This window comes from Eschscholzia californica, unplaced genomic scaffold, assembly GCF_041429995.1.
Source record: "Eschscholzia californica isolate CP2 unplaced genomic scaffold, dmEscCali1.0.p SCAF_3, whole genome shotgun sequence".
Classification (NCBI taxonomy): domain Eukaryota; kingdom Viridiplantae; phylum Streptophyta; class Magnoliopsida; order Ranunculales; family Papaveraceae; genus Eschscholzia; species Eschscholzia californica.
In genome coordinates this window covers 39,182,469-39,196,908 of record NW_028238420.1, presented here as the reverse complement: position 1 = coordinate 39,196,908, position 14,440 = coordinate 39,182,469, and the positions used below count along the sequence as shown (strand labels likewise).

General features: G+C 34.8%; 3 protein-coding genes across 4 annotated transcripts; all 3 read left to right on the top strand.

Annotated features, from left to right (window-relative positions):
• The first annotated feature begins 3,694 nt into the window (after positions 1 to 3,694).
• On the top strand, positions 3,695 to 7,002 carry LOC147550160 (exosome complex component RRP41-like). The gene is made up of 7 exons (XM_086665965.1): positions 3,695 to 4,012; positions 5,184 to 5,262; positions 5,635 to 5,737; positions 5,827 to 5,947; positions 6,041 to 6,129; positions 6,284 to 6,433; positions 6,698 to 7,002. The coding sequence occupies exons 1-7, from the start codon at positions 3,880 to 3,882 to the stop codon at positions 6,785 to 6,787; spliced, it is 765 nt and encodes a 254-aa protein (XP_086522091.1). The 5' UTR covers positions 3,695 to 3,879; the 3' UTR covers positions 6,788 to 7,002.
• Positions 7,003 to 7,511: 509 nt separating this feature from the next.
• Positions 7,512 to 9,436, top strand: LOC147550159 (RNA-binding protein CP29B, chloroplastic-like). The gene is made up of 4 exons (XM_086665964.1): positions 7,512 to 7,947; positions 8,057 to 8,158; positions 8,393 to 8,674; positions 9,169 to 9,436. Exons 1-4 carry the CDS (start codon positions 7,531 to 7,533, stop codon positions 9,229 to 9,231), a joined length of 864 nt encoding a protein of 287 aa, XP_086522090.1. The 5' UTR covers positions 7,512 to 7,530; the 3' UTR covers positions 9,232 to 9,436.
• Positions 9,437 to 10,647: 1,211 nt separating this feature from the next.
• LOC147550158 (protein CNGC15b-like) lies at positions 10,648 to 13,899 on the top strand. 2 transcript variants are annotated; one of them, XM_086665963.1, is made up of 9 exons: positions 10,743 to 10,796; positions 11,072 to 11,138; positions 11,283 to 11,506; positions 11,669 to 11,796; positions 11,888 to 12,100; positions 12,264 to 12,559; positions 12,648 to 12,759; positions 12,859 to 13,095; positions 13,190 to 13,899. In XM_086665963.1, the coding sequence occupies exons 2-9, from the start codon at positions 11,113 to 11,115 to the stop codon at positions 13,805 to 13,807; spliced, it is 1,854 nt and encodes a 617-aa protein (XP_086522089.1). In that variant the 5' UTR covers positions 10,743 to 10,796; positions 11,072 to 11,112; the 3' UTR covers positions 13,808 to 13,899. The 2 variants fall into 2 exon arrangements, with proteins under 2 accessions (XP_086522088.1, XP_086522089.1); XM_086665962.1 differs by having other exon boundaries at positions 10,648 to 10,796; positions 11,283 to 11,796.
• The last annotated feature ends 541 nt before the right edge of the window (positions 13,900 to 14,440 follow it).

Genomic DNA, 14,440 nt, shown 5'->3' with positions numbered 1-14,440 from the left:
AGGTCCAAATGTCAGTTTTTTTTTATTCCCCTCTTGCCCTTGGACGGGACATGCTGACGTTTTCCTGGAAAAAAAACTGACTGGTAAATAAAATAATTTACCAGTACACGAAAAATTCAAAGTTTCAAAATTTTTTGAAATTTTGAAACGAAATTTCAAATTCCCGCCCAGCAAACCATCTCTTCCCGGTAAATAAAATAATCTCCCGTACACAAAAAATTCCAATTTTCAAATTTTTTTTTGAAATTTGCAAACGAAATCTTTTTTCCAAAATTTTGAAACTTTTGAAATTTTCAAACGAAATTTCAAATTCCCGGCCAAATTTTCAAATTTTTTTGAAAATTTTAAATTCCCGCCCAGCAAAAGTGTCTAGTACAGAAAAAAATTTCCAGTAAATAAAATAATTTCCCGGTCACAAATTTTTTTTTTCGAAGTTTTGAAATTTTCAAACGAAATTTCAAATTCCAGCCCAAATTTTCAAATTTTTTTACGAAATTTCAAATTCCCGCCCAGCAAAAATGCCTAGTACAGAAAAAAATTTTCAGTAAATAAAATAATTTCCCGAAAAAAATTTCGTTTCCCGGGAATTTTTCCGTGGCAGTTCCGTAATTTTCTGAACAGTACAGATTCTGATGGACGGGTTGTCAGATTATTTTTCAAAAAAAAAATCGTTTCCCGAGAATTTTCGATGGCAATTTTGTAATTTTCAATGGCAATTTTGTAATTTTCGATGGCATGAACGGTAAATACTTTATTTTCTAAGGGCCCTTTACGTAATTTTGACCCCCAAACTGACACATTGAACCTCCCTTTCATTTTTAGGCAACTTTGGGTGGGATTTTCATTTTGAGCCCCTTTTTGGACCAATGGCCCAACCCCTCAAATAAATTTGCCCTACTACTTTGAAAATATATTTTTCGACTTTCGTAGACATCCGTAAATATCCATGGACATTGATAGATATTTAGTTGATATTTATTATTTTTAATATTACTACTATCTTACCATATGAAATAAAAAAATTAATTAATATTTCCAAATATATATTTTTCGACTTTCGTAGACATCTGTAGATATCTGTGGACATTGATGGACAATTGGTAAATATTTATTATTTAATATAGTTAAATATTAATATAATATAATATAATATAATATAATGGTGATATAATAATATAATATAATGTAATAATAATAATAATATAATAGTAATATAATATAATATAATAGTAATATAATATAATATAATATAATATAATATAATATAATATAATATAATATAATATAATATAATATAATATAATATAATATAATGTAATATAATATAATGTAATATAATATAATATAATATAATAATAATACAATAATAATACAATAATATAGTAATATAATAATAAGATAATATTATAATAATATGACTTGATAATAATTATTATTTTTATTACCTTCCTTACTCAAATATATAATAATAATATAATAATATAATAATATAATAATAATAATATAATAATAATAATAATACAATAATGTAGTAATATAATAAGATAATATTATTATAATATGATTTGATAATAATAATTACTTTTATTATCTTCCTTACTCAAATGTCCCCAAGTGTCCACAAGTGTCTTCCATATTTTGGAAGACATTTTCTTTCCAAAAGCTCTCCAAATTTACACTAAAATGTCTCCAAATGCCCCCAAAACCAATTTGTCTTGAAATGTCCCTAATTTCGTGTCCCAAACGAATAACACAGACATTTGGGGACATTTGAAATGTCCCCAACCAATAACACGGACATTTGGGGACATTTGAAATGTCCCCAACCAATAACGCGGACATTTCTGAGACATTTCAAATGTCCCCAACCAATAACACGGACATTGGGGGACATAAAAATGTCCCCCAATATCCCCAACCACTACCCCCCCCCCCCCCTAAGTCCCTCACAGATATGAGATTATTAGATGATGTACTATTCGAAGATTACATCGTAATAGAGCTTCCCGTGTTGATAACATGTAATAAAAAGCGAAAGAACTTTAAGGGCTGTTAGTGAAATACTGCAATGAGACACTTGACAAATGTCTCTAACAGCCTAGTTATCAAGTGTCAATTAGATTTATTCTTAAAGTGGCAAAATAAAGACATTTTTTTTTGTATTGTCTCTAACAGAGATCTGTAAAATAATTCTAATACACAAGTCATTCTTACTAGGGTGAGATTTTGGCCCGAAAACCCGCAACCTGCCCACGACCGTGAGAGTCCGAAGGGTCCGTGACCGTTTGATGCCCGAATCGGTCCGTACCCACCCAACCGAAAGAGCTTAAGCAGACGGAGAGGGTATAGGTCTTTACCCGGTGATCCGTCCGAGTCCGCCCGTTTGTATAGCCCGACCGAACCCGTCCTTTTATCCTACCCGTTATACCAGCCCACCTATATGATTGATTTTATGTCTTTAGATTTGTAAGGTTAGCTACAACCGTTAGATTTCAAGAATAAAAATATATAATTCAAGAAACCATTTTTCTTAATCTTGTCTTTGCTCTCTACTTCTTTAGTCTCTTTCTCTCTCCTCCAAAATCTCAATATCTCATCAGTAACCCTAGAATCCACAATACACCGATCGTAATCCATGAGAAGAAGAATAGAACCGATCATAATCCATGAGAAATCTCAACAATTATCTTTTGATTTTGTATTCATTTACTTTTTGGAATTGTAAAGTGGGAGTTTAGAAAGTTGTATTTAGCTACTAAACCGTTTTAATTTCGAATAAAAATTTCTTTATTTGTTCATTAGTGACCGGTGCCCGACCGATTGATGCCCGGTTTGCCTGACTGTCGAAACGGTCACAGACTGACACTTTGTTGGAGACAAATCTGAAATGCCCGCTGTTTTGTCTGGATGTCCGAGTGAACACTTACGACTTGTGCCCGTTTCGCGCGGACCGGTTGAGTTAGTGTCTGTTTCCTGCCCGTCAAGACCGATTCCCACCCCTACTCGTACGTACAAAGTAAAGTTTTCTATCTGTTTAAATTTTAAAGTTTGATGAGGTGACCCTTATAGGAACTCTAGAAGACACTCCAGTTTTCAAAACAACTCTATTGAGAGTCTCTATGACAAATGCTCCGCAATCATTATGGAGTGTCAATAGTGTTCAATTAAAGTATATAAAGAGATGAGCAGTTTTAAAACCGCCTCTTGTAAGTGTTATTGGGGACTTCCGGTTATGGGTGCCCCCACATTCCCAAAATTGTGAAAAACGTCTCCTCTCAACACTCCCACACTTTCTTTTTATACGTAAAATCGGTGGACTGAGCTAATTTGGTTATAAAATCGACTCGAGCACAACAATCCCAAAAGGATCTAAAACCATGAATACAACTCAAATATGTGGGTTCTGATAGAAATTTTGTTAAAATTCGACACAAGTCCACCTAAATCAACTCTAAAATATTAGTTTTGAATTCGGTAGACCTTGAGTCGAATTTTGTAATAAAATTTAATCTTAGTCCACTAATTTCAACTCAAAACATTAGACTTGAATTAGGTTGATCTTGAGCGGCTTTTTCAAAAAAAAAAAAAAAATTGCTCCAAGACCACTTATTAGAAGCGCCTACAAGTCTATAACTAAACACAGTCATACTAAATTTACCTAGTCATAGGGAGGGCTTTTAAAACTTCTTAAAAAGAAATGTATTGGACTGAGGGTACTTCTAAGGGTATTATAGTCTATTTTGGCATAAAATAAGACTCAAGTAAGTAAGGCCCTTGTCCTTCTCCGGTAGCGAATTCGCGGTTCTCTCTCAGTTGTGTACTCGGACGGACGCATGTAGGTGAAGACAGTAGAGAGAGAAACAATAGAAAGAGAGAGAGATGGCGGGGAAGTCTGCGACTGCTCCAACGACGTATTCTCCTTCTCCGGTTAAGAAGAAACAAACCCCTATTTTCAAAGATGTCGACTGGGTTCGTCCCGACGGCCGTGCCTTTCACCAATGTCGCCCAGCTTGTAACTTCTCTCTCTCTATCTCATCATCTAGTCATAATAAACTCATATAGAACATAATGGGATTTGTGATTTTGTTGATCATTTTGATTGGGTCTTGTTTTGTTTCGATTATTTCTGACCCACATTAGGTAGTTCACTTCATGGGTAGTAAAGTTTCCTTCTCCTTCAAAAAACAAGTTTTTTTCTTCCTTTTATTTGTTTGGGTGGTGAACTTCTAAGTTATATAACTTGTATTTTGGGAATGGAGTGCTTGATAGAATCAATTGGTTTTGGTCCATTTCAATTAGGAAAAGTTGAATAGAAAAATTATAGTTTGATTGGATAGAAGTTAGAAGATTTTGCTCATTTAGATTTCATGCACTTCAGTCGGCTAATAGATTTGTGTTTTCTAGTAATAATAATCCGTAAGGTGTTGATGGATTTAATTGTTTAATTTGTGTGTTTACAAAGGAGATATAAATTGCCTATGGTTTTCCTTTATGAAGTTTTATTAGAACAATTGAAACATGCAGAATCATTGTTTAATTAGCATAATAGGTGAATGATCAAATTAAGTTTAAGGGAATGGTAGAAAGTAAATCTTTTCGTTCTTAGTATAAGTTTTGAAAACTATATGTACATGTTTTTGGATTTACTTGTCCATTTTTGACCCCTTAGAAACCTTCATTGTCTTCCTCTTTCTGAAATGAACACTCGAGCGAGCAGTATTTGGTACGTTTTGTTATTGTAAAAAACGTATACATATGTGGGGAGCCGAGAGCATGGAACCTTACCCCCATTAAAGAGCCGAGACAAATAAGGAAAAGGGGAACTACCACACTTGAGAGGCATAGGGATGCAGAGAAGCATGGGACTGTATTTATGTAGTAGACGACTTTGTCATTGCTCTGAAATATCATCCAAGAACCATTTACGAACAATTTTTGTACTTCTACCGCTTAGCCCATAATAGGTAGACTAAAAGGAATGGTCTTGGAATCATCTCTTGCGGGGAGGAATTGTCCCGTTTAGCTTAATTTGCTCTTATTCCCTTGATTAGTTGGTGTTTGTTCAAGTAAACAAAGATGAAAATAGCTTACCGCTTTCAAAATAGTTAATTATTTGCTTTTGAAAAGAAAGTAGTGTTAAAAGTTCCGTTTTCTCATGCATATGCTTGTGGATTTTCTTACAGTTCTCAGGACTGGTGCAGTTAATTCGGCATCAGGATCTGCATATGCAGAGTTTGGAAACACCAAGGTTATCGTATCTGTGTGAGTACATCACTATATCTTACATCTCAAGAAATCCCCCTTCGAGTTGTTTTCAGCATTTCCTCTAATTTATACTTCCCTTCTTTGATTATATTGCTTATACTAAAAACTGGGTTAGAGCCTTACTCACATATCTAACTATCACCCATATCTCAAACACTATTGTTTTAATCCTTCGCCATTTCTACCAAGGAAATGAATGAGGTAGTAGTATTATCTCATTGACATATCCTAAAGAGATGATAGATATCTACTAAACAAGACATTTTCTTTGAGAAATTCTTATCCATATAATTTTCCCCACTACTTGTTATCACTCTATTATTTTCCTTCTATTATTTGGTTGACATAATTGAATCGTTTCTGGTTCAGATTTGGTCCAAGGGAAAGTAAGAAAGCTATGATGTACAGCGACATAGGTCGTCTGAATTGTAACGTTAGCTACACAACTTTTTCTACCCCAGTCCGTGGACAGGTATAAGTTGTATCATTTTGCAGTCGTGCTACCCAATTTGATTCTTTATATATCTGTCCAATAGCTCAAACCTTTTTTGAATTACCCAGGGTTCAGACCACAAAGAGTTCACCTCGATGCTTCATAAAGCCTTGGAGGGTGCTATTATTTTGGAGAGTTTTCCAAAGACAACTGTGGATGTTTTTGCCTTGGTGTTAGAATCTGGTGGAAGTAAGTATAAACTTCTAGTACTTGTACATTTCTCTTTTAACATATCTTATTCTTTGGCTTGTTAAAAAATATCCGTCTATTTAAACATTGTAGGTGATCTTCCAGTCGTGATATCGTGCGCAAGTCTTGCCCTAGCTGATGCAGGCATTTTGATGTTTGACCTTGTTACTTCAGTTTCTGTGGTAGGTCCCTTAGACGATTTTTCTTTAAGAAATTAATGTATTCAATTAGACCCATTTTAGAAGAAACTAAAATATTTTCGAAGAACTTTTTGTTACTGCTTAATGCTTACGCCTCTTAATCTTTTGTTTGATTTTTTTGTTCATGTAATCGCAGTCTTCTCTTGGGTCCAACTTCGTGATCGACCCTATAACAGAAGAAGAAAGTTCTCAAGATGGAAGTCTCATGATAACATCAATGCCTTCTCGTAATGAGGTTACTCAATTAACCCTCACGGGTGAATGGTCAACTCCAAAGATTCATGAGGTATGATACTTTTCTTTATGCAAATGATTCCCAAATTTGTGCTCAATATTTTATTTGTTTTCGGGAAAAAAAATTCTTACGAGAAAACTTCCTTATTTTATACAACCTTTCGCTTCCATCTTCCGGATGATAAAACTATACGGCTATACATTTTTATATAACCTTTCGCTTCCATCTTCGGGATGATAATACTTTACGCCTATACGGTATGAGTTTGTTGCTGGAATTTGAGTGGGAAAATATCTTATGGTTTATGTTGTTCAGGCAATGGAGCTTTGCCTTGATGCTTGTTCAAAACTTGGGAAGATAATGAGATCATGTCTAAAAGAATCAGCTTCAGCACCACAAGAATAACAATCTTTATTTCTTTTTCATTTCTTTTGCTCGATGTTCTTCAACAGTTCCAGCTTTTATCTAGATTCTGTCGAGATATAGATCAGATTAGGTTTGCTGTTGTTAAATTTTAATCTGTTTTCGTAACTGATGGGCATACTGGGTTAAAGATGGCACAAAAGGATTTGAACTTGATCAATATATATCTAATTCCAGCTTGCAGTTTTATAATGAAATTTTGTATTACCTATCTCTTTTCAGAACCTTTGGAGTTTATATATTGTCCAAATCTTATTTTGTTTTTATGTTTAATGTGCCTAGAGGAGATATTTGTATATAAGAAAAAATAGACCTATTACCTATGTTTTTTATTAAGTTTGAGCCTTAAACCCGCTATATATTTTATTACTGTGGTCTCTATAATGTTGGAAGTGCTAGAGCACTTTGACTGGTATCTTAGGAGTGATGACATTCATAAAAGAAATTGAGACTGTATAAAACTTGCCATAGTTTGACCACAACATCCAGTCATGCTCTATAAAAACATATTTCATCTTCCACTTCACAAGTTTGTTGTAGTTAGACTTGGCCGAGGTGTATAATATCAGAAATAGTTGTCACATCATCGATACTATTGGGTTATTAACGAAAATGGGTGACAACATAAATACTATTTGTTGGCGATCTTCTTACGTATTTTACTCAACCCGTCTCCAGGGACTCGAGAAGTAAGAGTTTCAAGTGAGAGTCCAAAAGGTGTTACTATGCAAAATACCTTATCAGGAGAGTGTTTTAGCAAAACAGCCATGGCTTCTTCATCTCTCCTCCTTTCATCTGCTCTCTCTTCCAAATCCATTCTCTTCTCCTCTCACTCAACAAAACCTTTCCCCTCTCTTCTCTTCCATTCTTTCTCTCTAAAACTCACTCATATTTCCATCTCTACTTCTTCTCTTTTCTCTTCCCACAGTAGTTATGCCCATTCCCCCTCTCGTTCCATCCTAAAAGTAGCTGTTTCTCCAGAATTTGAAGAAGAAGAATCAGAAGATACCCCCAGTGATGAAAATGAGGAAACAAATTTGTCCCAGGATTTGAGGCTATTTGTGGGTAACCTTCCTTTCAGTGTTGCCAATGCTGAACTTGCTGAATTGTTTGGACAAGCTGGAGATGTAAGAATGGCAGAGGTGGGTTTTTCTTAAAACGTCGGTTCTCCATTATACTTTTTGTGTTTATTGTAATTTTGAAAAGTTTGGGTTTTTGAGGGTTTAAGAAGAAATGGGTGTTCATGAACAGGTAATGTACGACAAGATAACTGGAAGAAGCAGAGGTTTTGGGTTTGTGACTATGTCTTCAGTTGAGGAAGTTGAAGCTGCAACTCAACAGTTTAATGGTTATGTAAGTTGTTCTTAGCTCAAAGAAGTACTTCCAAAGTTATTGGGTCTTCAACTAGTATTGAATGACCTAATTTCAATTTCAAAAATCTATGTCATATATGACAGCCATTATAAATGTTGAGATTCTTGTAAGATATACTTGAAAATCTCATATTGCGTAATGTTAATGAACTCAAGAAACTAGTTTGAACTTTGAAGTTACTTTGTCTTTGAACGAGAAATTTTATGATTCCAGGAATTGGGTGGGAGGCCAATTAGAGTGAATTATGGACCACCACCTCCTAAGGAAGGTTTTCCTTCCCGGGAATCCCGAAGTGATGACAGACGTGTATACGTCGGTAACCTTTCATGGAGCGTCGACAATGAAGCACTTGAGAATTTATTCAGTGAACAAGGAAAAGTTGTGGAGGCGAGAGTAGTTTATGATAGAGAGAGTGGTAGATCAAGAGGCTTCGGGTTCGTTACTTATAGCTCCTCTGAGGAAGTCGATAATGCAATTTCATCCTTAAACGGTGTTGTAAGTTATGAACCTTTACTATCATTTATTGTGGAACTTGTAATATTTCAGGACTCCATTATATATGTATGTGTGTGTGTATATATTATGAACAAGGAGAGTTTTGCATAAATTTGTCGCAAGCATACGAGGTTCATAGAGATGCACGAAGGGTCTTCGTGTTATATAATCGTGAGTCAAGCCCCAATACTTATGATTATGTTTAGATATAGTTGAAAGTCAGGACGACCTTTTAGCTACTTGTACCTTCAAGAAACCAAATGTTAAAGCTGATCCTGTAAACAAAGAAGATATAAGAGCTTTACCAAAGAAGATATAGCTCGAGTATTACTACCTCTGAGAATCTTTATCTTTGGTGATATTCTACATTTAGTTGTGGTGCAGACTATCTATAAAACAGTCACTGTGATCATGAACACTTTCACCCTCTTCTTCCTAGATTAAAAAATGTTCATGTATTACTATTTTAAGTACTTATTATGTGTAAAATGCAGGAATTGGATGGTAGAGATATTCGAGTAACCGTAGCTGAATCAAAATCACGGCGCCAATTTTAATAGCAGGATATTTTCAGATTCTTCAGCTCGGAACTGTTCCGACCTACGTCTTATGTGCTTAGAGAATGTAATTGGTTAGACATTTCTATCTCAGAATATATTTATGAGATTTGGTTAAAGTTGCAGCAATAGGTTTTCCTGTAATAGGTCCTTGATTTGTATTTGAATCAGAGAAATGCAGGTTACAGCTACATTTGTTTTGTTACTTCCATAGTTCAAATTGTTTATATACAGTTTGAATACTAAATTTTGATAAACACATTAGGATCTCTCCCATTAAGTTTGTAGATCAAACTAGTAAGTATTGGTACTCAAACTTTGGTAGTTGATATTCTGAAATTGAACAATATGTATATATACTGGTTAAGGGTCGATAACTCATACAATGATATAATAGAGATATTATTGAAAAAGATTGGAAAAATAATTGAGAATAAAGACCTTACGAAATACCTTTTATTAGACTGGTAGGTGTATCGACCGATCACCGATATAATTATATATTTTCGATATAGGCTTTTGTGTAGATCTGTATAGGCCTTTCTTTTCCATAAACACCATTTAGACCAATTGAACATTTGAATTAAATTTGATGTTGTGGGGTGGGGGTGCAAGATTGCAAGAAATTCTATACAATGTACAATGAATATTTTGTTGGACATGTATAGTAGCTGGCTTATCTTTTGTGGGTCTGAATTTATTGCAACTCTGTTGTCAAGTCTCATCTTTCATATTATGTCCTCCCAACTTTATTTTGTTTCTCTCTCTAGTTTATGACCCTCAGATCTTCCACAACTATACTTCAACATATTTAACATTTTTGTACAATTTTAACTGCACATATAGTAACTTCTCTAGTTGCAGTAATTAAGAACACACACACACATATGTATATATATATATATGTGTGTGTGTGTGTGCGCGCGAGCGCGTGTGTGTGTGCGCGCGCGCGCGTGTGTGTGTGTGTTTAAACATTCAATAGACCATTGGATCTTCACTAAAGTGTGAAAACGTACGAGTCATGTTTCTCGCAAATTATGCAGAAAACATGCTTATGTTGGTCCAAGTAAGTCGGTCTGAAGAACATATAAAACAGCCTGGACCGTGGGACGTATAATGCAATCTTGTTTGTTTCCATAAATGGCGAAAAACGAGCAAGAAAAACTTATAGTAGAACGGATAAGAGGTCAAAACAAAAAATAACAATGGAGTCAACTCCTCAAAATTGTTTTGTTTACTTGAAGCTTATGCTTATTTGTGGACTTTTAGGTCCATCTTTGTCTTTTTTTCTTCATATATTTTTTAAAGAAAAAACTATCTTTATGTACTCTAACTAACTTTGATTTTTTTAATCAGTAGTCTATTTCCTGAAAGTTCAGGGAAGTTATTTATTATAACAAAACAAAACCAGAATTTGATTTCTGGGTGTCTATTTTTCTTGATCAATATTGGTTTCTGGGCTCAAGAAAACTTGTGAACTGGGCATGAATAAAGCTGGTGAACTCAAAGTCAGAGAGAGAGAGAGAGAGAGTATGAGTTTTCCTCAATAGATGTTCTTGAATCAGGCAAGTTCATTCATTTTGTTTCAATTCTGTTTTCAGGCACTGGGTTTTCTTATATAAAATCGACATACTCCGATACTCGAATCTTTACTTTGAAATAGAGCAAGAGTATCACATGTTTGAAAGAACTTTTGTTTTTTCTCACATGATTCTCAGCTAAAGTAGTTATTACAGTATAAAAAAAGATCTTCTACTTCTTGCGGCTAAGAAGTGAAAGTATCACTTGATTCATGTGTAGATACTTATGAAGCTCTTATCTTCTCTTCTCTTTATATCAGGCGAATGCTCCTAACTTACAGAATCTTCTTCTTGAATTGCAATGAATTATAATTCAAGATCCTTAAGGTTAGTTATCCAACCCTTCAACGGGTCTTCTTTAATGGTAGTTCATATCTACATTCTGTTTCCTGACGTTATCTGCTAAATTTGAGTTTAATTTTATGTTCTTCTTTACTCGGATCTATTTATAACCCAAACATAAATTTTCAGGTTTGAAGATGATGAAGTTGAAGTTCAAAACCTCAAAAGAAGAGGGAAAGTGGTTAAGTTCTCATGCAATTCCGAAAAGGAGGCGACAAATAAAACTGGGCGATTATTAAAATCTAAAGTACTATCAAGAGTTTTCTCCGAAGATTACGGAAAAGTGAAGAAAAAGATTTTAGATCCTCGAGGACCGTTCATTCGTAAATGGAACAAAATTTTCTTAGCTGCCTGTTTAGTTTCTCTCTTCGTTGATCCTTTATTTTTTTACTTACCCGCTGCTCGGGATGAAATGTGCATTTATATAACATTTCCTCTTGAAGTAGTCCTTACAATTATAAGGTCAATTTCAGACATATTTTACATGATTCAGATTTTTGTTCGGTTTCGAACAGCTTATGTTGCTCCTTCTTCTCGTGTATTCGGTAGAGGAGAACTTGTTATCGATCAATCGAAGATTGCTTCAAGGTACTTAGCCAAGGAATTTTGGATTGAATTCATAGCTGCAATCCCACTTCCGCAGGTAAAGAAACTAAGCTCATTAACCACGAAGAACTTATATTATGTTGGATATGGCTCTTTCATGAATGAGAAATTATTTCGAATTATTGCAGGTTTTACTTTGGGCTGTAATTCCTAATCTAAAGGGTTTAACGATGACAAATACGAAGAATGTTCTTCGTTTTAGTCTCATTATTCAATATATACCAAGGCTGTTTCTTATCTTTCCACTCTCATCACAAATTGTTAAGGCCACAGGAGTTGTTACGGAAACAGAATGGGCCGGGGCAGCTTACAATCTTATGCTCTACATGTTAGCTAGTCATGTAAGTAACTCAAGATTTTAATTCATCTTTCGGTTATATATATATATATATATATATATATATATATATATAACGTAATTGATGTTTTGCATCTAGCTTGCAATTTTGAGCAGTACTTTGATAGTTTGATCCAAATCTTTCTTCTTTTTCTTGATTTTGAAAGGTTATTGGAGCGTGTTGGTATCTATTATCGATCGAGAGGCAAGAGGCGTGTTGGAGGGAAGTATGCAGTCTTGAAAATCCATATTGTCAATATGAATACATTGATTGCAATAAAGCTGAGAGCTCAAGTAGGATATCTTGGTTCAAATCAAGCAACATTACAAAACTATGTAACCCAAGTAACAAGTTCTATCAGTTTGGTCTATATGCCGATGCTTTGAATTTTGACATAACCACGACTTCGCCTTTCTTCGAGAAGTACTTCTATTGTCTTTGGTGGGGATTAAGGAATTTAAGGTACATTTGCTTGTTAGATTGCTTAGTTTGTCTTCAACACAATGGGTTTATCGATGAGATTTATGATCTAGTGATCGATTTTATGCAGTTCTTTGGGACAGAATCTCTTGACAAGTACTTATGTTGGTGAAATTGTTTTCGCCATTGTAATAGCGATTCTTGGCTTAGTACTTTTCGGGTTGCTCATTGGGAATATGCAAGTAAGTCCATCCGATATGTTCGTAAGACATTAGTCATCTCAATCGATAAAGAGTACTCGTCTAATAATCTTTGCTAAATTTTCTTTGTGTCATTCATAGACATATCTACAATCCACAACAGTTCGATTAGAAGAATGGAGGATAAAAGGAAGAGATACAGAAGAATGGATGCGACATAGGCAACTCCCAAGGGAACTGAAAAATTCCGTTCGAAGGTATAATCAATATAAATGGGTAGCGACAAGAGGAGTTGATGAAGAATCTCTTCTCAAGAGTCTCCCTATGGATCTTCGTAGAGACATCAAACGACATCTTTGTCTTGATCTTGTTCGACGAGTAAGCACTTAAAACTACATTACTCTCTTCAGACTACTATCCTTTATGATCTTTTGCTCTGATACCATGTTAAATAACCATGTTCTCTTTCTAGGTTCCGTTGTTCGATCAGATGGATGAGAGGATGTTAGATGCAATATGTGAGAGGTTAAAACCATGCTTATGCACAGAAGGTACATGTTTGGTACGCGAAGGTGACCCCGTAAATGAAATGTTATTTATAATTCGCGGACATTTAGATTCTTACACCACAAACGGAGGGCGGACTGGGTTTTTCAACTCATGTCGAATAGGCCCTGGCGACTTTTGTGGGGAAGAACTCCTTACTTGGGTTCTTGACCTAGGCCCAAGCGTCGTTATACCTTCATCAACACGTACTGTCAAAGCCATTACCGAAGTTGAAGCATTTGCTCTAATAGCGGAAGATCTAAAGTTTGTAGCTTCACAATTTCGAAGACTACATAGCAAGCAAATAAGGCATAAATTTAGGTTTTATTCGCACCATTGGCGAACATGGGCAGCTTGTTTTATACAAGTGGCGTGGCGTCGGTTTAAGAAAAGAAAGAATTTGGCTCAGGTTAGGGCTTGGGAGATGTTGAATGAACAAGGATTAGTGACTAATAGTACCAGGGGAGGAGGAATTAGGTTTTGTGGGTCAAACCCTAGTGTTATTATCTCATTAACAAAACCTGCAGAATATGATTTTATTTAGACTGTTGTCTATATTTGTATAACAAGAATTCTCTCTTTTGAATAAATATAGTGTTGTAAGCCTTCGCAGGTATGTTGCTTATAAAAGAAAAATTCTGAAGTCAAGGTATATGAACATCCATTATAACCAATCCGTAATTTGATAGGTTGAGTTAGGTTGAAATGAAGCGATATCAACCCTAGCAATTTTATAAAGACAACCCCCTGCGAAAGGCATCATTTTTAGAAAATTGCAAAAGAGAGTTTCAGAAACCTCATGAAGAATGTACTCAACACAATAAGTTTATTTGAGAATGGTTTTCATATAAACAATTGTTAATCTTTAATCATTGCCCATTAGTTTTAGATTGGACAACAACTATATATAGGTGAGATAGGCTCTTGGCCTATGAAGATTGTCAACCTGTGGTTGACGGACGATCTCTTGGATATTACAGTTCCCTTTGTTCCAATATACCCCGCACGCAAATACATTTGAAAATATTTCAAAGTGTTCCCATAAACATCTTTTGATTCAATAAAGTTTGTTTTACGGTCTACAACTTCATAAACAAAATACATATACTTTTTATTTACCTTGAATACAAGAAACATTGCAGATCTTCTTCAAATTTCTTCCACACTATTAAGTTTC